The 22,202-nt window shown below is 40.5% G+C and overlaps 1 protein-coding gene and 1 non-coding gene across 5 annotated transcripts; both read left to right on the top strand.

Annotated features, from left to right (window-relative positions):
- Positions 1-152: 152 nt before the first annotated feature.
- On the top strand, positions 153-19,634 carry TM2D3 (TM2 domain containing 3). 4 transcript variants are annotated; one of them, XM_024232742.3, is made up of 6 exons: positions 153-611; positions 1,059-1,136; positions 2,672-2,829; positions 5,978-6,152; positions 7,731-7,806; positions 10,239-10,989. In XM_024232742.3, the coding sequence occupies exons 1-6, from the start codon at positions 281-283 to the stop codon at positions 10,402-10,404; spliced, it is 984 nt and encodes a 327-aa protein (XP_024088510.2). In that variant the 5' UTR covers positions 153-280; the 3' UTR covers positions 10,405-10,989. The 4 variants fall into 4 exon arrangements, with proteins under 4 accessions (XP_024088510.2, XP_024088511.2, XP_024088512.1 ...); XM_024232744.2 differs by lacking the exon at positions 10,239-10,989 and adding an exon at positions 18,882-19,634 and having other exon boundaries at positions 501-611; XM_024232743.3 differs by lacking the exon at positions 1,059-1,136.
- On the top strand, positions 4,532-4,634 carry LOC112129150 (U6 spliceosomal RNA). The gene has a single exon (XR_002911571.1). It is a non-coding gene; the product is annotated as a U6 spliceosomal RNA (small nuclear RNA).
- Positions 19,635-22,202: the final 2,568 nt, after the last annotated feature.

Below are 22,202 nucleotides of genomic sequence, written 5' to 3'. Positions count from 1 at the left end.
GAGGGGTCCCTCGGGCCCTCGTCGTCCCGGGGCCGCTTCCCCGACTGTAAATAAGTGTCTTTAGGATGAAACGCCACGCGATACTGTCCTCAGAACCTTCGCACAAGATCCAGCACACAACATCCGACCATACACTGGGGCGGCCAGCCTCCCCCATTTGCCCGCCTCTGCTCTTGGTTGCTTCCGGCGTGCATTTCGGTCCACGGATGACCTTTAATCGGTCTCCTGCAGTGGAAGGAGGGGTGAGGGCCTCGTCCAAGGGCGTGAGCGGCGCGTGGAAATGGAACAACCTCCCAGGCTCGCATCCTCCTCGGGTACCTCCCAAAGGGCTCATCCCGAAGAAAACCCGCGACCCGTGCGGGAACAGCGAGAGCGGAAACGCCGGCCGCCCGGAGCCGCACCGCGCCTGCGTCTGGTTCACGCTCCAGCTCCCAGGCGCGCCCGGCCCGGCCCGCGCCGCCCGCTTCCCGCGCGAGCCCGCGCCCCGCCCCCGGCCCGGAAGTGCGCAGGCGCCGGCAAGATGGCGGGAGGGGTGCGCCCGCTGCGAGGCCTCCGCGCCTTGTGTCGCGTGCTGCTCTTCCTCTCGCAGTTCTGCATTCTGTCGGGCGGTGGTGAGTCAAAGGCTGGGTTCAGCGCCGGGTGGGGCTGAGTGGCGGCCGGGCCCACGGGCAGAGGCTGACGCGGGGAGGAGGTCGAGTGCCGGGCTCCGGGCGGCATGTCGCTGCATCTGGAGTCTGGCGCCCTGGCCGCCGGGCCCGAGGCCGCCCCTCCGCTCCGGCGACACCGGGCCGCCCATCGCGGCTGCGGAGCCCTGGAACGGAGATGCAGCCTTGGGGGCTGGGCCGGGGAGGCGGAACTGGAGCGCGATGTCATCCTTCGGTCCCTCGTTGCCGGCTGACCTGAACTGGTGTCTACTCTGTTGACGTTTCGTCCCTAAGCTTTGTGTTTTCATGAGCAGCTTGTTGGCCTGGTGTAGACCCGCCGTGTTAACCACACAAAACAAGGTTTTCTTGACCCGGGATAACATGTTTCTCTAATTGTACGATCCTTAAATTTAGAGCAATCGCAGGCGCTGGCTCAGTCAATAAAGGATCCGGGCCCAACACGCACATTCACAGTAGTTCCCAGGGCAGCAGGTACTAGACATTTTCTATTCTGGTAAATATATGTATTTATATCTAGTAGTTTCTCTTTGTTTTTATAAAAATTCCCTTTAGTATACGAAGTCACTTTCCATTTTTGAATATTTTATTGTATTTTAGATTATGTGAATTAAGGGCAGATACACAGCCATTTTCAGTAGATAGTCTTGGTATTTGGATACCTTTTGACGTTTCTGCCTCATCTCTTTTTCCAATCCCACGCTCATTTGTCTCCTTATTTCTATTATTTTTCCACTTCATCCATCAAAGTAACCTTCAGTCAGTGCTTCTTTCCCTTCAGCAAATTTCCTCTACTTCTAAAACCCTGTTCCTGATGTTGGATATTAAAGGCTCCCTCAGGACTGTGGAAATGGAAGGATTACAGCGGGACTGATAGACTTGAAATCTAGATCTGGTTTTGCTACTGGGATCTTGAACAAATTATTTATACCCTTTGGACCTTGGTCCTCATCTTTAAAGCGGTGGGGTTGGTCTGACGGCCTAAAGTCATTTCTGCTTTGTGATTTTAAGTGTCCACCTTCCAGCCACATAGTCACGGGATCAAAAAAAGAGTATTTTGTAGAATTGTTCACTTAATACCGTGAGTAAAGTAGGACCAGTTTTAAACAAGCATTAGTGTGTTTTGCTAGGTGGAGGCTTTGACTCTAATTTCATCGCTAAAGTGACATTACTTCAGTGAATTGAAACTGGCAGAGTTTCAATTCTCATTTGGATGTAAAAAACAGCAGTGCACTTGAATTTTAAACTCAGATTACTTTTTAGAGAAAGCACAAGAGTTCTTAACTCTTGCAGGCTTTTGAAAGCCCTTCTTTTCAGGAATACTTGCAATTTTGATCCTTTCAGTCGGTAAAAATATATTGCACGCTGATTAGGTTGGTTGGAAATAAGTTGCAGCTTACTGAAGATGTTATTAAAATAGAGAACTATTTTGAACTTTGGTAGCATAAAACTGTAAATATTATATTAGCAAATGTGGCTTATCGAAGTACCAGTGTGAAATAATGACATTTTCAAGTTGATGCCCTGAGGATGTCAGTGGCTTCATTTCTGAATTAGTGAATTCAAATAAAAAAGAACACTGGATTGGAAATGGAGAGATTTGGGTTCTAGTTCCAGTTTTGCCACAGACTTCCTCTGTGATTTTGCAAAACCCTACTGTAAGTTTTAGTTTTTCAGCTTACAAAATGATAGTCTTTTTTTTTTAAGCCCTTAATGTATACCCAGAATTTTCTATACATTATTTGTATATGAGCACCTTTAGTTTTCACGGCCACTCGGGAGGCAGGAATGAACTAATGTTTTACAAGTGTGGTGCTCACCAGGTCACACAGCTGGCCGTGGGCAGAATTCTGCTTTAATTGCAGGTGTCTCTGACTCCAGTCCCATGCTTCTTCCCTTCCAGCGCAGTGTCTACTTGCTAATGATCATGTGTCTTAACCTTAGAGGATTGTTCTCTGTTATTCGAATCAGTATTATAGGAGAATAAGCTTCTCTCTTGCCTCTCACAGAAAGTACTGAAATCCCACCTTATGTGATGAAGTGTCCAAGCAATGGTTTGTGTAGCAGACTTCCTGCAGACTGTATAGACTGCACAACAAATTTCTCCTGTATCTATGGGAAGCCTGTCACTTTTGACTGTGCAGTGAAACCATCTGTTACCTGTGTTGTAAGTACTGCAGCTTGCTTATTCTAAATAAATACATTTTAAACTTTAAGTTAGAAGAACAATTCAGACTTGACTATTGGGAAGAAATTCTGAATAATTTTTATATTCTTTTATGATTGCCCTTTTGAGTATGTAAGTAGAAATAAATTTAAAAACCCAATAGACCTTTCCATATCAGCTCACTACTGTTTTAGTTATAATGATAACTGTCAAGCCAGTTGATGTCTGCTGGAAATGCGCTTGACAGAAATGTTGCTTTGTAGGACTGGAGAAGATCTCAGTCTACTAGCATATCTGAAGCAAGTCTCATTCCTTCAGATGGATCCTGTGTTCTCAATAGTGACAGCTAGTGTACAGAGGAGGTGGCAATGTCTTTCTGCCATAGATGAGCTTTTGAAGGGCCAGTGCTCATCTGTGGTGAGAAGATGGATTCAGTAAATGCTGGAATGCCTGGTAGCTCTCTAGAACAAAATTAATTGGAACGCCTGTCTTATCCAGAATAAATTGCAGATAGTCCAAAGATGTAACATGAAAAATGAAATCCTGAAGTACCACAGAAAACACGAGATAGTTGCTGTTATAATCATCCCAAAATGGAGGATATTTTTCTAAGTATGAAATAAAGTTTAGAAGCCATAAAATAAAGAATTGATACATTTGACTACTAAAAATTGGAGATTTCTGCATGACCTAAAAAAAAAAAGCATAAAGGCAAAAGACATGGCAAACTAGGAAAAAGTGTTTCTAGCATATGTGACAAATAATACACTAATATCAATAATATATAAACACTTCCTAAAACCCACACAGAAAAGATGACAGTCTTGTAGAAAAACAGTGTTAGGACATGAGCAGATGGTTCATAGGAAAGGAAATACAAATAGATTTATAACGTGGAAAACGTATAAGTTTTCTCATAATTAAATACAAACTAATACATTTTTAACCCTTAGATTGGCAATTTTTTAAAATTTGATTAACTCTGAGTTTGTGAGAGTATAAGGGTCAGATACTCATATCTTATTAATAGGTAATCAAATTGATCAACCTCTTGTACGTGATTTGCCATATCTGTTAAACTTATACATGCACACAATCATTGACCTCACAGTTCTACATCTAGGAATTTATGTTATAGATATCATTATATATGGATGCAAATAAGTATGCTTATTTTTTAGCTGCATTGCTCATTAAAGCAAAAGATTCAAAAGAAGTGAAATGTCTAAGAACTGCTTAATTTATGGTACACATGTAATAGAATAAACACATTGTAGCCATTAAAAAGAACTAGGCAGCTCTAGAGATAATATACTGATATATGTACAAAATTAAGTGAAAGTATTGGGGAACATTAAATGTAGATGACATAAATGTGCCTGTGTGTAGAATAAGCTCTCTCTGGAAGTACAGAGGGTACTTGGCCTAGGGAGGGCAGTGGCTCCCGGAAGCCGGGCCAGACGAGGCCGGCTCACTTCTCACTCTCCTGTTGTGTCTTGAAATGTGTACCATGTACATGTGTCACCTACTTTTTAAAAAACCATTAAAAAAAGTGTATTTTAAGCACATCACTGAAAATAGGCAGATGTAAACGTATTTTTTTGCAGATCCAACTGTTTGCCTAAATCAAGTGATGCCTTACGCATATTTGAATGTTTTCCATAAAAAGTGGTTTTTGCATTGATAAGAAAATTAATAGTAGTAGCTTCATCAGCGTATATGCCAAAGTTGGAACCATACAGAGAAAATTAGGATGGCTCTTTTGCAAAAATGACATGCAAATTTGTGAAATGTTAAAAAAAATAACAAATATGGGCCGGGCATGGTGGCCTACACCTGTAATCCCAGCACTTTGGCAGGCCGAGGCAGGTGAATCACCTGAGGTCAGGAGGTTGAGACCAGCCTGGCCAACATGGTGAAACCCCATCTCTACTAAAAATACAAAAATTAGCTGGGCATGGTGGTGTGCGTCTCTAATCCCAGCTACTCAGGAGGCTGAGGCAGGAGAACCGCTTGAACCTGGGAGGCGGAGGTTGAAGTGAGCCGAGACTGCACCACTGCACTCCAGCCTGGGCGAATCTCAAAAAAAGAAAAAAAAATAATGTGTGTATGTGTATGTATACACATATATATACATATATATGTATATATATATACACATATATATGTATATACATATATATATATGATGCTTCCAGAGATGATTGTGTGACCACATAAAAATGATTTTGAAAAATATGCACTGCAATGTAATGTCAGGTAGAGTAAAAAGACTACAAAGTGCTTTCAGTATAATTCCATTTTAGTAAATTTATAAGTACCCATGTAGAAGAAATGGAAAGAAGATTAAAAGTGGTTAGCTCTGAACACCTATAGTTTTTTGTCTATAATCTTCAAATATGTAACATACAAAGAGCATTGTACTTTTGTAAGCAGAATACAAAATAATGGCTTTTGAAATTGAAATGAAAAAAATCTCTGGCCACCAATGAACACTCACCGAGCCCACACATCTTGTGGTGCTTCTGAGCTGGGCTGCCTCTGGGTTAAACATGCCACACGCCCTGGTGGTAGGAGCAGCTGTAACAACCCCGAGTTGCCAGGCTGTGCAAGGCAGGAGATGTTAGGGAAGGTTGGCAACTCGGAAGCACGGCGGTGTGTTAACCATTACAGAAGCATCAGGCTGGAGTTCAGGGACCTGGATTCCACTCCTCACTTGAAGCTCAGTGACCTTCAGCAAATGCATTCATCAGTTCCTTCCAGCCATCCGTGATTGTGACTTTCTAAAATAAATTTTCCTCTTTTCTGCATTATAAAAGTATACATTTACTATGAAAAATTTAGCTAAGCAAAAGTTATGAAATAATTATATCACCCTGAAATAACCTTTGCTATTTTGATGTGAATTTATCTAGTTTTTTTCCCTTAAGTACATATATTTGGGTGTGTAGTTTTATGATTATGGGGTCACATCATATACATTTGTTTTACATACATATTGTTTTGGTAACTGTTTTTCTGGCACTTACTCCTAGGTCCTAAATACAAGCGTTTATGGAATTTTGTTCCAGGTGACTGTGTCGTCTTACTGACATCTTAACAGACTACACCATTGTGATTGATGAGTTTTGTGTCATTTGCTACATAGGATCAAGACTTCAAATCCCAAAAGAACTTCATCATTAACATGACTTGCAGATTTTGCTGGCAGCTTCCTGAAACAGATTACGAGTGTACCAACTCCACCAGCTGCATGACGGTGTCCTGTCCTCGGCAGCGCTACCCTGCCAACTGCACGGCGCGGGATCACGTCCACTGCTTGGGTAGGTCAGAGTTCAAGGACATTTGTCAACAAAATGTTTTTCTCTAAGTTTATTGAAAGGACTTTAACCAGAAATTTGAGAGTCAAATTACTTAATTAGAAACATTTATCGGCAGCTCTTTAGATGTGCCAAGCATCATCAATAAACTCAACATACTAAAGTAAAGCATCCAGAAAATTTCAATTCTCTTTTTAAATGTAATATTTGATAAAATAAGAAAAATATGTGAAGTATAAAGCGTAATATACAGTAATTGACTTTTACCCAAAATAACAATGAAAGCAGCACCAATACCATTGCGGCCGCCTGACTGCCTGACTGCTTGCCCTCACCTGGTTGCTCTTCCTCCTCTTCCAAGGTAACCACCCTTTTGAATTTTTTATTTCACTTCCTTTTAAATTTTTTCTATAGTTTTATTGCATATATGTAATAAAATAATAGTACCATATAATATTGAATAATTCATGTTTTAGAACCGTATAAAATGATTCCAGGCTATGTGCTCTTCTGAGACTTGCTTATTTCCTCAACATTATGGTTCTACGATTCGTCCATCATCCGTGTGACTTCTCTTCCTTTTTTTACTTCTGTGTAATAATCTATTGTAAGATTGTATCACAGTTTATTCTCCAGTATATTTGTTATGTGCTGTTTTCTGCTGTTGTGACTGTTAAAGTTTCTTTGCCTGTCTCCTGGTGGCACCGGTTCAAGAGCTGCTTTAGTATGTACTTTCCAGCATGTGTCATTCTCTAAATGGCTGTATTGACTTACATTCCCACCCGCGCCATATAACTGTTCCTGATGAGCCATATTCTCTCCAAGAGTTGTAATTCTTAACTTTGGTCTTAAAGTTGTCTAGATTTTCTTTTATATTCTGGATATTACCTGTGCTGTCCCTGAAACCCTCTGCCAGATTTTGATTTTTTTTTTTTGCATGATTGTATATTTTCATGAACAGAACTTTAAAAATATAATAACTGTAAGTTATTAGAGTTAGTCCTTTTTTGTTGTGGGTTTAAGAAATCTTTTTCTACCCTAGGTTAATAAAGACAATTTGCTACATTTTCTTTTGAAAGTTGTAAGTTTAACATCTCACATTTAGGTTTAGAATCCACCTGGAATTGGTCCTGGTAGATGGTGTGAGGTAGATTCAGCTTTAATTGTCCCCCCACATGGATGGCCACTTGTCTCAACTCTTCCCTGTTGATCCGTGTGTGACCTCTGTCATACATGAAGTATTTGTATATTTCTGGTTCTAGACTTTCTCTTCTTTTCCTATTGGGTGATTTTTATGCCTCAGGACCACACTGTCTTATATACTCGTAACTTCCCCGTAAGTCTTGATATGTGGGTGAGCATTTTATGTTCTTCACGTTGTAATCCTAACTTAGCTGATTTAAATATTACATCTGTATAGATAGATGGTAAGCGCTTTGTACTCTTCACTTCAACATGTATTACCGTAAAGAGAGTTGACTTTTCACATTTTAAATTTTGAGCCCATTTGTCACAATTAAGTCTTTCTGAGAGTATTTTTATACCCTGTATTTTTCTTTCTTTCTTTTTTTTTTTTTTAAGGTAACCGTACTTTTCCCAAAATGCTATATTGCAATTGGACTGGAGGCTATAAGTGGTCTACTGCTCTGGCTCTAAGGTAAGCTTTGTTACTAGTAAGTGTAGAAGTCCGTTTGGATTTCTTTGGGATTGGTGGAATCTTCCAGACGTTGAGCTCAGTCCACTTCATTCTTCACTCAGATCCTACCACATGTGTTAGACTCTAGGAAACAGCTGGAAGAGTTGAGATGATCAGACCAGTACCTCTGTGGAATTGAGTGGCAGGCATGTTAGCTTTTCTCCCAGGCTGCCTGCACATTACGTTTCCCATTCTGCATGTACCACGAATCAGTAAAATGCAGTGGACTATCTGCAATCGGCGGTTTTATGATGTATATCTTTAATTTTAAGTAATTATTATAAAAAGTAATACATGCTGAACACTGAAAACTGGAAAAATGAAAATGACAAAAACATTAAAGATTACCTATAATTTCACCATCTGCAGATAATTATAGGCTTATATTTCTTACATAGAAATGTGCTGTTTGTTAAACTTCTCAACAGTACTTTAAGAAATTATAGCAATTCTTCCCACCAAAGGGAAGGGCAGGTAAGACCCTGGTTAACTGATTAGTGAAAAGGTTATGCTGCCTACAGTTGAAGTTTTGAGTTCGTGCCTGAGACCCTGAGGCCTGCAGCATTGCAGCCATAGGGCAGGATTTCTCAGCCTCATCACTGCTGACATTTTGGGCTGAATGAGTTTTTGTTTTGGGGCTGTCCTGTGCATAGCAGGATGTTTAGCAGCATCACTGGCCTCTACCTACTACTTGTCAGTAGCAAACCCCCCATCCCTTGCAGTTGTGACTGTGTGTCTCCAGATGTTGCCAGGTGTCCTCTAGGGGACAAAATTGCCCCTTGCTGAGAACCACTGCATTAGAACTTGAGCTGAGGAAAAAAGGATCTTGCCTGGCAGGAAAAGTGTAACTGAAAAGTAAAAGAGGATGCCAGGATAGAAAATGAGATTAACAAAAATAAGATAGGCCGGGTGCAATGGCTCACACCTGTAATCCCAGCACTTTGGGAGGCCGAGGCTGGCAGATTGCTTGAGGTCAGGAGTTCAAGACCAGCCTGGCCAACATGGTGAAACCCCATCTCTACCAAAAATACAAAAGCCTGCCATCGTGGTGCATGTCTGTGCTTCCAGCTGCGTGGTAGAGGCTGAAATGGGAAGATCACTTGAGCCCAGGAGGAGGAGGCTGCAGTGAGCTGGCATTGCACCACTGCACTCCAGCCTCAGTGACAGAGCAAGACTCTGTCTCAAAAAAAAAGATTAGTAACCATTGCTGACAGTGGTTCAAATTAACAACTGGCTTTTTAAATAAATAAATAAATGTTTGAAACTTGGAATAATTTTAATTTACAGAAAAGTTGCAAAGATAGTAGAGTTCTTATATACCCCTAACCTGGTTTCCCTACATTGTTAACCTCTTACAGTACTATACTATAACATACTTTCAACAATTAAAACTTCTCAGCACTCTACATGGTTTTTTTTGTTTTTTTTGTTTTTTTTTTGAGATGGAGTCTCTCTCTGTTGCCCAGGGTGGAGTGCAGTGGCTCGGTCTCGGCTCACTGCAAGCTCCACTTCCCGGGTTCATGCCATTCTCCTGCCTCAGCCTCCCAAGCAGCTGGGACTACAGGCGCCCGCCACCACGCCTGGCTAATTTTTTGTATTTTTAATGGAGACAGGGTTTCACCGTGTTAGCCGGGATGGTCTCGATCTCCTGACCTCGTGATCTGCCTGCCTCGGCCTCCCAGAGTGCTAGGATTACAGGCGTGAGCCACCGCGCCCGGCAACATGGTTTCTTTTAAAATCTTCACTGTAATGAGATGATGCCCAAGGTTTGCTTCAGGGTACTCTGGAGGGGAAAGAGGAGGGTTTTGATGAAACACGGCTGGCCAAGTGTTGATTATTGGAGCTGAGTCATGGGTACTGTTCTCTTTACTTTTTATTGTTATGTGTTTAGAAATTTTCCATAATATTGTTTCAGTATTATTAGATCTTAGAATTTAAAAGATCCTTAAAAGTCACTTATTCCTAACATTAAGATTTTAGAGATGAATGAAAAAATAGACTGAAAACATGGACGACTTGATCCAGGTCATCCAGGTGGTGGTGGGCTCCTCCCGACCCCAGCCCTGACCCCGTGTTAGTGCACTTCCTGTTAGACTGTGTCTTTGCTTTGTTTTGACTAAAAAGCAATGAGATTGATCACTTTAAAAAAAAAAAAAAAGAAAACATTAGTTTTTAGTACAGCTAAAAATTGTATGTTTACTTTTGACATGTAAACAGTCTCCCTGCCCATAATCATTTGGTGGTGTCAATTTGTGAAATAGTCACTTGTGTTCCAGTTAAGGGCTGTGATCAGTGGAAGCCCTGTCTCAAATCTGACATAACGCAGTGATTAAACCCTAACTGGCCACAGGGTGGAGGTGGTCTCATGGAATCCTGTCTGTTTGCCATCGCAGCATCACCCTCGGTGGGTTTGGAGCAGACCGTTTCTACCTGGGCCAGTGGCGAGAAGGCCTCGGCAAGCTCTTCAGCTTCGGTGGCCTGGGAATATGGACGCTGATAGACGTCCTGCTCATTGGAGTTGGCTACGTTGGACCAGCAGATGGCTCTTTGTACATTTAGCTGTGGTGTGTGCTTCAGAAAGGAGCAGGGCTTAGAAAAAGCCCTTTTGTCCATAGGAATTGATGTGGTGTGAGTGATACATTTCTGTTTTTAATGTACAGCATCTGTACTTTGTTTGCCTTGATAAAGGTAAAATAAATGAAACACTGAACTATGCTAATCTGGAATTTGTTTTTATTTGCCTGAAATATATTTTTTTCTGTGAAAAAATTAAAACGTACTTAAGCCAGGAGAATGAATTACACAGTGATTGAAAATCCATTTAATTCCTGTGACTTTTGTTTTGTATTGCCCAAGTCAAACTACATCACTTGTATCTCCAGTCCATGTAGTCTGCCTTGAAGAGCCTTTCAGCTGTGACCGCAGGCAGTGGGAGTGCTTTTATTGTTAGCTAATTGAAGTTATTAAGCTCAGCTTCAGTCATGTGTAAGTTTTGCAGTGTAATATGTATGTAGTCTGGTCTGTATATATGAAAATTTGAATTAAACTGCAGAATGTTTATGTCTAGTTATGGTTTACATTTTCTTAGTAGTATATAAAAGGTAAGAGTGCTGAAAAATTAATAAAATTGCAAGTTAAGAAATACTGTGGGCCTGTTTTCTATATTAAATATAATCTTGAATAATCATTACAACTTACCTTTATTGTTAAGAATAACATTTTTATTTTTCAGGGCATTACTCCATTCTAACAGTCATAATTGGCTGGTTTATTGACACAGTGGAAATATATAAATGTTTTTGAGTATAGATCTGTTATAGACCCTTTATTGGGGGAAAAAACTCAGTTATTAATTCAAAAAGATTTTTACTCAAGGTTGCTTTTGAAACATTTAAAAACTTACAGCATTTTTTCTTTCAAATGTGGGTATCTGAGTTACTGCTTTTTAAACACTTGTGTGTATTATCCAGAAGACTGTTAACCACCATATCATATCTAGAAGCTATAAAATATCTGCATATTTCATTCACCAGATGATTTGTTGATTTCAGTTTACCTGAAAGGTTAATTAAATCACTTCAGTGATCACTTGCTGTTCTTTTGAAGCACAGCCGTTTTCTGAGTTGAGTGACAGTTCCATCTCTCGTCACTAGGTGGCGCATCCCCATTACATTTGCTTCCCCATTCTATTTCCAGAAACAGCCGCTCTGGAAATAGGTAACAGCATCCTTGATTAACCGTTTTTGTGGCTCTGGGGCCTGAGTTAGATAATGAAGCTGCAGTGTCTGAGAGAGGAAAGCTCAAAGATTCAGAATCCATGAAAGGAGGCATGAATGAACTTGTTCCCAAATCCTAAAAAGTTTGCACAAGGGTATAGCCCTTGGAACCTAAAGGATGTAAGCCAGTCAGGAATGCTTCAGATCAAGGACTTGATAGAGCCGATGGCCTGAGACAGAACTAGCAGGAAATATGAAGAGATTTTCAAATAGTACAAACAAATTTATGAACGATGAACTCATACACAGCCCCGAAAAGAAACTGCAGAACAAAACTATACTTTCAAAGGGCACCTGTGGGTGCAATCTCTTGTAGCAAATCCCATGGGCCTCTGCTGGCAGCAAAATGCCATGTTGGAGTCTGACCTTCAGGTTCTATTCCTCTGCTGTCTTAGATTTTCAGGATTGCTATAACAACACCATAAACGGGGTGGCTTAACAACAGAAATTTATTTCTTAGAGTTCTGGAGGCTAGAAAGTCCAAGATGAAGGTGCTGGTAAATTTGGTATCTGGTGAGGGCCTTCTTCCTCATAACATCTCACATCCTCACATGGTGGAGGCAGGGAAGAGCTCTCTGGGGCCTCTTCTATAAGGGCACTAATCCCAATCCTGAGAGCTCCACCCTCATGACCTAATCACCTCCCAAAGGTCCCACCTCCTGATACCATTATTACGGTGGTGAGGATTTCCACATGTGAATTTGGGGTGGAAAGGACACAAATAGTCTATCATGTGTGAGCTATGGCCTCCAACCCAGGGATATGATTAGATAGCCATCCTGTTCACACAGGTTGGGAACCGTATCAGTCAACCATCCTCTATTGATGGTTCTCTAGATACTCAGAATTTATCACTGCACAGGCTATCTGTCATGATTTCTCCTCAAGAATCTCTACCTTGCTTTGTCAGCTCTCTTCTGTTTACCCCAGTAATGCCGCATGGGAAGGTGCTGGGTTATTTATTTCTACCACCTCCGTTGTCCCTAGAACAATGCCGTGCACACAGAGGCACTCATTTATTTGCTGAGTTAATGCCACGGGTGTCCTCAAGGTTTTGAAGGGACTGTGTACAATTCCAGGGATTGGCAGGTGAGGTGGCTGCAAGGAGATAATATATAGAAATTGGCTTCAAGTAAATATTTGTAACACCATGTTGATCTGATTTCTGCAAATTGCTGAGGGAACAACTCTGGTTTATGGTGCTTATAAAAAGATTTTTTCAAAGATCTTATGCTTCAAGATTTTAAAATGTAAAAATATCTTCTCTATGCCACACAACTTCATTTCTCTGTACTTTTTTTTTAATACCTTATGCCAGACTTGCATTTATTTTGGGCATATCATCAGCTACGGAATATGCAAATGATTTTAATTCATCCTGTAAGCAATGAGTGGAAAATGAGCTGTACCTGAGGCAGCTTCTCAAATACAACATTGAAAAAGCCTGAAAATGAAGGCACTACATAAGCAGAATATGCATAAAAAGGAAAAAAAAAAACACCCAGGAAAAATGAAGGCAGATTCCTCCGCTCCTGCTCTAAAGCATCCCCTCTATTCTGCACTTTTGATAGAGTATGAAGTGTCACATGAATGTTAGGGGGTAGAGACATTTTTTTAACTTTTATTGTATATACATCATATGCGTTTCTTTCATGGTAAGAGCACTTAAAATCTACTCTTAGCAAATTTATAATATGATAACTGTAGTCCTCATGCTACGCGCTAGACCTATTGGTTAATTGTGTAACCTAGGCAAATTTGATTTAAATTCTTTTAAATGTAAAGTATTGAAATTGTCTTCCATAAACACAACATTTTTATGCAAAATAAGCTTTGATGGAGACGTGGACATAATTTACTAAGGCTCCACGAAGACAGGGCTCTGGTTCTCTGCTGTAGTTCAGCTCTGAGAGCCCTGCCGGCCATACAGCAGGTGCACAGTGACTAGGAGTTTGATGAATGAGTAAGGAGGAATTGCTGGGAGTAAGCTAAACACCTAAAAGTATTGCTGAGAATTTTTAAAGTGGTGAAACACCTAAAAGTATTGCTGAGAATTTTTAAAGTGGTGGAGTGCAGCTGGATTACAGCATCTCCTTTCTCAAATACTTAAATGATGAACACTATAGTAAAAGCCAGCACCTCCTTCCTGCCCAAAACCAGCAAACAAATGAAAACTCCACAGCAAACAAGCAAAAGGATACAGCCAAATGCCAAAAATGTCAAAAAATTGTGAATACAGGGAAAAAAAATTTTTGCTCAGGTGTGTAAGTTTACTCCCGCAAATGGCCCTGGTGGCACAACAAAACTCAGAAAGTCTCACTGGAGGCCAGGTGTGGTGGCTCATGCCTGCAATCCCAGCACTTTGAGAGTCCAAGGCGGGCAGATCACCTGAGGCTAGGAGTTCGAGACCAGCCTGGCCAACATGGCGAAACCCCCGTCTCTACTAAAAATACAAAACAATTAGCTGGGCGTGGTGGCAGGTGCCTGTAATCCCAGTTACTCGGGAGGCTGAGGCAGGAGAATTGCTTGAACCTGGGAGGAAGAGGCTGCTGTGAGCCGAGGTCATACCATTGCACTCCAGCCTGGGCAACAAGAGCGAAACTCTGTCTCCAAAAAAAAAAAAAAGGGGTCTCACTGGTGAGGAAAAACAGGTTAATCGGGAGAAGAGAGAGGTATCTATATCTTTCTCCTGTTACTGCTGGGGGAAGTGAAAAGGGCTGCTGGGAAGAGACCAGTGAGAGAGGGCTCGTGAATAAACAGGAGGGACTCTGATGGGTTCAGGTGTTCCCTACTGAACCAGATAAAGGATCCAAAGCCTGGGGTGACCTCCAGGGGTCATTGCATCACTCCCGGGGGAGGAAACTTTCGTTCACGACATTTAGAAAATCCTAGTCAAGAAACCAGAGACCAGATATTCTAGCAAAGATATAGTCTCAGCTGAGCTTTTCCCTGCCTCACTCCTAGCTATCAGGGCACGGAATGTAGAATAGAACACAAAATACAACTTGCAAAATGCTCAAAGAGAAAACCAAGGGAATTTGTTCACATATTATGAAGTTGTCCTTTTACACAAGAACAAAATGAAATGACTCGCCACCCACTAGAATGACTATAATGAAAGGCATTCTTAACCAGCCTACCAGCCTGCACAACATAGTGACACCTGTCTCTAAAAAAAATAAATAAAAATAAGCAGGTGTGCGCCTGTAGTCTGAGCTACTTGGGAAGCTGAGGTGGGAACGATCTTTGAGCCCAGGAGGTGGAGTTACAGTTAGCTACTGAGGACTAAACTCTGACCTTTTTTCCCTCTTGCCCAAGTTCCTATCTAAGGGGCTGGGGAGTTGCACCCTATAAATCATAAAATCTCAAAGCAGTTTTATTTAACCCTATATGATGTGGCTTACTTTCCAACCTGACTCTGGCATAACATCACATGACAGATAAAGAAATCAAAATATTTTAACCCCAAATATGTTTCTTTGCCATATCTTGAAATGGCCCTGCATAGCTGTGTCTTGGAAAAATCTACATTCTGCAAAGAATCCCCTTCCCTTTCAGGTCTTTTCCCTGACACAGCAGAGAATCAGTCACAAATCTGGCACCTTTTTCAGTCTAAGAAACATTTCCAATCTATTCTCTCTGAAGCTCGCAATCTGGAGGCTTCATCCGCATGATAAGAGCCTTGGTCTCCACAATCCCTTATCATAACCCAGACACTCCCCTCTGTTGATTAGAGGTCTTTAAACAATAACGCTTTCAACCAATTGCCAATTAGAAAATCCTTGAATCTACCCATGATCTGGAAGCCCCTGCTTCGAGCTGTCCTGCCTTTCCAGATGGAACCAGTCTACATCTTACATGTATTGACTGGTGTCTTATGTCTCCCTAAAATGCATAAATTCAAGCTGTAGCTGGACCACCCTGGGCACATGTTCTTAGGACCTCTTGATACTGTGCCTCACTCATATTTGGTTCGGAATAAATTTCTTCAAATGTTTTACAGAGTTGGACTCTTCATCGATACTGTGACCACACCACTGCACTCCAGCCTGAGCCACAGAGCGAGACACTGTCTCTAAAACATAAAAGAAAAAGAAAACACAATAACAAGTATTGATGAGAATGTGGAGAAACTGGAACCTTCAGATGTTGCTGGTGGTGACGTAAAGTGATGTAGCTGCCCAGGAAAACAGTCTGGCAATTTGTGAAAACGTTAAACATAGAGTTACCATGTGACTTGGCAAATATTCTAGGTATACACCCAAGAGAAGTGGAGATATGTTGTGAAAGTTGTCAGCATCAGAATGGGGTCACTTAGGTCAAACCCTAGCAAAATGAATCCAGGAGGCCCTGAGGAGGAGTACTCACACACGTGCCTATGATAAGAACTATTACAGGGACTCTCTGGAAACCATAAAAACCCCATGTTAAGCCGCTTCTGTGACGACATCTCCCCAGCAACAGCCAGTGTGACTGATGAGGAGCTATGAGCTTCAACAGTCAATAGTTTTTGTTTCAAACCAGCTTACATAACTTTCTCCTTTTTGTCTTTATAAAAGTTTGCCTTGACCCCAGCGTCTTCGGGTGTTTCTTGGTTCATTGTGGCCTGGGTATCTTGGATTGCAATCCCCCACTAATCCCAGATAAACTCCTTTGGAGAGCCTATCTGTCTATTGTTATTTTAGGTTTTAGAACATACACTAAAAAACTTGTTTACAGCACCATTATTCATAGTAAAAAAGTGGAAACAACCCAAATGTCCCACTGATGAATAATGCATAAACAAAATGTAGTTCATTCATATAATGGAATACTATTTCATCACATAAAGGAATGAAGTGCTGATACACACCATAACGTGAATAAACCTCAAAAACACGGTGCTAAGGGAAGAAAGTCAGTTACACTTTAAGCTGGTAACCTTTACAGCATATAAATTACTTCTTAATAAAGCGGTCTTTAAAAAAAAGAAACAGCTCAGCAACCACACATACATATGATAGAAGGGGAATGAGAGAACCCAGATGAAAAGGAAAGACAGGAAGAAACACAGTCTGCAAAAGAAAGATGAAGAGTTCATCTTAAGGAAAATATAATCCAAGAAACAGAAGAAAAGCCCCTGCGAAAACTTTGTGCTATAGAACCCTTAAGTGTATTTCTTCATTCAGCGAAAGTACTGAGCCCCTATGTGGCATGCACCCTCCTGAGCCCGGGGATTTAGCAGTAAGCTAAGTTCTTCCTTTCATGAAGCATGTCATATTCTTGTGCACAAAAATATAAGCACAAGGAGATGATTCCACTGAACCCCTCCCATCAAGCAGGGGACGTTGATTTGTCCACAGTGGAATAGACGCTTACTTTGAACATGGATTTGCCTTCTCTAGCTTTATTCACTGTTTCACACAAGATTGCTTCTGATCAAAGAATTTATTTCACAGTAAAAGAAATGTGGCACCAAAAGTGAGTTCATGCTGAGAAAGTGGAAAATGGCCCTGATAGTAGCCAGGCTGTGATTTTAATCACTAAATATAAAAAATGCTCACAGATTGCAAACAGTATTCCTTTTTTCTCCCTAGTTTCTTAAGGTAGATGCTTGGGTCACTAATTTGAGACATTTCTCCTTTTCTAATTTAAGTATTATAAGTAATGCTATAAATTTCCCTCTGAACTTTGAGTACATTTCACAAATTCCATTGTGTATAATTTAAAATATTTTATAATTTCACTTTTGAATTCCTTTTGGTCAAAAGATTTGTATTATTATTATTATCATTATTATTATTATTATTATTATTATTATTATTATTGAGACAGGGTCTTGCTCTGTCACCCAAGCTGGAGTGCAGAAGTGCGATCTCAGTTCACTGCAATCTCCACCTCCCAAGCTCAAGAGATTCTCCCACCTCAGCCTCCCGAGTAGCTGTGACCACAGGTGTGCACCACCATGGTGGGCTAATTTTTAAATTTTTTCTAGAGGTAGGGTCCCACTATGTTGCCCAGGCTGGTGTTGAACCCTTGGGCTCAAGTGATCCTCTTGCCTTGGCCTCCCAAAGTGCTGGGATTACAGGCATAAGCCACTGCACCTGGCCCAAAAGATAATTTTTAAATAAATCATTTAAAGATAATTGTTTAAATGAGTTATTGGTCTTAAAAATGTCCTCAAATACATTTTCAAGATATATTTTTGCGCTTAGTTTGTAGTTGGTTTTCACTGTGGTAAGAGAATAAAATTTGTATTATTTTAGTTATTTTAAATTTGTTGATTTGCTTTATGGCTCAAATACGGTCTATCGTGCTGAATGTTACATGTGCACTTGAAAATAATGTGTATTCCACTGGTCCAGGTCATGTGTTTTATAAGTGATGATTAAGTCAATTTGCTTGATAGTATTTTTCAGGATTTTTATATCTTTGCCAATATTCCGTGTTCTTATTCTGTCAATTACTGACAGAGAAATGTTGCAGTCTCCAACTCTAATGGTGGCTTTCTGTATTTCTCTTTTCAGTTTTTTGTTTGTTTGTTTGTTTGTTTGTTTGAGATGGAGTCTTGCTCTGTCACCCAGGCTGGAGTGCAGTGCTGCGATCTCGGCTTACTGCAATCTCCACCTCCCAGGATCAAGCAATTCTCCTGCCTCAGCCTCCCGAGTAGCTGGGATTACAGGCATGCACCACCACACCTGGCTAATTTTTGTATTTTTAGTAGAGACGGGGTTTTGCCATGTTAGCCAGGCTGGTCTTGAACTCCTGGCCTCAAGTAATCCACCTGCTTCAGCCTCCCAAACTGCTGGGATTACAGGCATGAGCCCCCATGCCTGGCCCAGACCGGACATTTCTATTGATATGTTTTTGAGTTCATCGATTTTTCGTTCCTCTATCATCTCTTGTCCACTACTGAGGCAGCCCAGTGAGTTTTTAATTTCAATTATTATATTTTTGTTACATAATTTCCCTTGGTACCTTTTTATATCTTCTATTTATTTTCTACTTTCTATTTGTATTAAGAGTGTTAGTAATTGCTCGATGAAGCATTTTCATGATAGTTGCTTTAAAATTCTTGTCAGATAATCCCAATGCCTGAGTCATCTCAACGCTGGCACCTGTTGATCATCTCAATCAACATCTCTTCTCAATGTTGATCATCTCTTCTCAATGTACTGGTTCTTCGTATATGGATTTTTTATTGTATCCTGGACATTTTGGATATTATGTTGTAAGAACAAATTGTTTTTTCTTTTAAATTCTTCTTCTTTTTGGGTATAGTCTGCAGGCCCAGGTGGGGCTTCATGTTCAGCTCACTGTTGGACTTCATTGACATCACCCTGAAAAAAAGTGGATTTTTGAGGAGCTTGAGAAGAAGAGCATGAGAAGTGCTGAATTACACCGTGTTGTTGCAGATGAGCGTCACCTAACCACAGCAGTCCTTGAAGAAGAAAGATGGTCTGATCGAACTGCTTATTTAGGAACACATTGCAAAATCTGTGGGTGTCCTTTGGGATCTGAGGACCTCACTCCTACAACTGCAAGGAATTGAATTCTTCTAACACTGAGATGAGGTTGGAAGAAGACTCCAAGATCCAGAAAGGAACACAGTCCCACCAACACCTGTGTTGTAACCTGGTGAGACCCTGAAACAGAGAATCCAGCTAAGCCATGCCCAAAATATTCATCCACAATGTGTTGTTTTAAGCTTCCAAGTTTCTAGTAATTTGTTATAAAGCAATAGAAAAGTAATATATCCTTTCTGAGGCTCATCTTCATTCCAAACGTTCCACATTTCCTTCTGTTATCATTTATTTTCTGTCTGAATTACTTCCTTTAGCAAAAAAATTTTTAAGGCAGTTCTGCTGGTAACAAATTTTCTTAGATTTTCTTCATCCGAGAATATCTTTATTTCACCCTCATACTTGAAAGTTAGTTTTGCCGAACATAGAATTCTGGGTGACAGTTTTTCTTTTTCTTTCAGCACTTGAAAACTTTTATGACACGTCCTTCTGGCCTTCATGATTTCTGCTGAAAAATATGCTGTCATTTGAATAGTTTTAATGCTGTAGGTAATAATCATTGTTTTCTGGCTGTTTCTAAAAGTTTTAAATTTGTCTTTAGTTTTCAGATATTTGATTATTATGTATTTGGGCATGGATTTATTTGGATTTATCCTGCTTGGAGTTTGCTCAATCTCTTAAATTTGTCAACTTACGTCTTTTGCCCAATTTGGGAAATTTTCAATCATTTTATCTTCAAATATTTTTGGGCACCACACTCTCTTTTCCCATTGAGTCTCTGATCACATTAATTTTAGATTTTTTTTGTTATTGTCCCACGTGTTTCTGAGATTCTATTCATTTTAAAGTCTTATTTTCTCCTCATTTAGACTGGATAATTTGTATTGATCTAGCTTCAGATTCACTGTTTCTAATGTCATCTCCATCTGCCATTCAACCCATTCAGTGACAGTTTCTTTTTATTCACATACTTTGTTTTTCAGTTCTAAATTTTGTGGTAAGTTTTCTTTTCCTTTGTTTAGAGTTTCTATTTTTTCTCTTTTTTTTTCTCCCACAGTGTTACTATTTACTTTTTGGAGCATTTTTATGCTGGTTCCTTAAAACCCTTGTCAGACCATTATAGTATCTGTATTATCTTGGTGTTGCTGTCGGTTGGTTGCCTTTTTGCATTCTAATTGAGATGTCCTTGGTCATAGTATGATGAGTAATTGTGGATTGTAATTAGGACATTCTGAGTGTTGTGTGATGAAGTTCTGGTTTCTATTTAAATCTTCTTTCAGCAGGCGGTCAACCTGTTTAGGTCAGGATGCATGTTCTGGTACACTTTTGTAGGCTGAGATTCAAATGCCAATTTAGTTTGCCACCCTGGTCTTCCCAGCTTATGTGCTGCCCAGAGGCCAATGTGAAATGATAGCAGTATTTGACACCATAGCTCAGTTCTCCAATCTTCTAATGTGTTGATTCTTATTAGGCATGCATAGGCTGCTTGGGCGTCTGCCCAGGAATTAATACACAGGTTCTCTCCTCCGTAATCCTACCCGCCCTTGCTCTAATTGGGAGGGGAGGAGGTGCTGCCTCTTTGCTGCTGTTTGCTTCATGCATGGTGGGGATGGTCACAGTCTATGCACCAGTAGAGTGGGAGAGGAGCATCACCTCTTTGCTGACATTTGCTTAGTGCAGCAGAGGGATGGTAGAAAGGATTCACTCTACAGTCTCCACAGTGATAGGTATTGGGGGAGGGTGCCACTTCTACCCGTGAGTTCCTCATGTCTCAAAATCCCAATTCACCTTCTTTTCTCTGCCTCTCAGTCTGCTGATCATTGCTTTACAGATTTCATCCAGAGTTTGGTTGTAAATAGTGGGAAATATAAGATGGAATGTGGTTACTCCAATAAAAATGAGAGGAATCTTTTATACTTACTTCCATTTTCTACCATTTCTGATGCTCTTCATTTCTTTGTGTAAACCAAGCTTGTCCAACCATGGCCCATGGGCCACATGAGGGCCAGGATGGCTTTGAATGTGGCCCAACACAAATTCATCAACTTTCCTAAAACATTATGAGATTTTTTGCGATTTTTTGAAGCTCATTAGCTATCCTTAGGGTTAGCGTATTTTATGTGTGGCCCAAGACAATCCTGGTGTAGACCCGAATTTCTGTCTGCTCTCATATTCCATGTAATAAAGAGTAAGATTCCATTTTTTATGTTTGACCTTTGATAGCTTTCAAACCTCATTCCTTCTCCAATTACAGGGACCTGCATATTTCTTCCCTTGGCGTCAGCAGGAAGTTCGAACCACACAAGCCCCACCCTTTGTGCTTGAACCTTTTCCTCAGTCCCACCACCTACTCACAATACAAGCCAAATCCATGAACTCTGCCTCACTCCCACCATTTATAGTGACTTGCACCTGACCCTTCTCTTCAGAAAGTCCCATGGCCTGAGCAAGAAACATCTCCATATCTTCTTCGTGCATATGGCCTTATCATTCTTGACATTTAAACTATTCCAGTGAGAGGGGGCCCATCCCATCCTCCCCAAGGTGATTATAAAAACTCCTTCTATCTGAAGAAATTTCTTTAAATGACTCGAGAATGAATTGTCTCAGCCTTTGTTTGTTTGGGAATGTTTTTATTTTACCTTAATTTTTAAAAATATTTTTACTTAATATAGAATTCTGGGTTGACAGATTTTTTTTCCATTTCTTTCAGCTTTTAGAAATGTCACTCCACTGTCTTTTGGCTTGTGTAGTTTCTGATCAGAAGTGTCCTGTAATTCTTATCTTTACTGTTCTGCATGTAATGTTCCCTTTTTTCTCTGCTATTTTCAAGCTTTTCTCTTCATCTTCCGCTTTCGACAGTTTCACTATGATGTGTATAGTTAAGTGGGATTTTTTGCTGGTGGTGGTGTTGGTGTTTTCTTTTTCCTTTCTTTTATTTTTGGTATTAATTCTTCATAGGGTCCTCTGAGAGTCTTGGGTCTGTGGTTTAATGTCTGTTATTACTTTTGGAAAATCCTTGACTATTTTCTCTTCTAATATTTCTTCTTCTTCGTTCCCTCCTCTCCTGTGACTCTGA

The sequence above is a fragment of the Pongo abelii genome, chromosome 16 (assembly GCF_028885655.2).
Source record: "Pongo abelii isolate AG06213 chromosome 16, NHGRI_mPonAbe1-v2.0_pri, whole genome shotgun sequence".
In the NCBI taxonomy this organism is placed as follows: domain Eukaryota; kingdom Metazoa; phylum Chordata; class Mammalia; order Primates; family Hominidae; genus Pongo; species Pongo abelii.
This window is presented reverse-complemented; position numbering and strand designations above follow the sequence as displayed.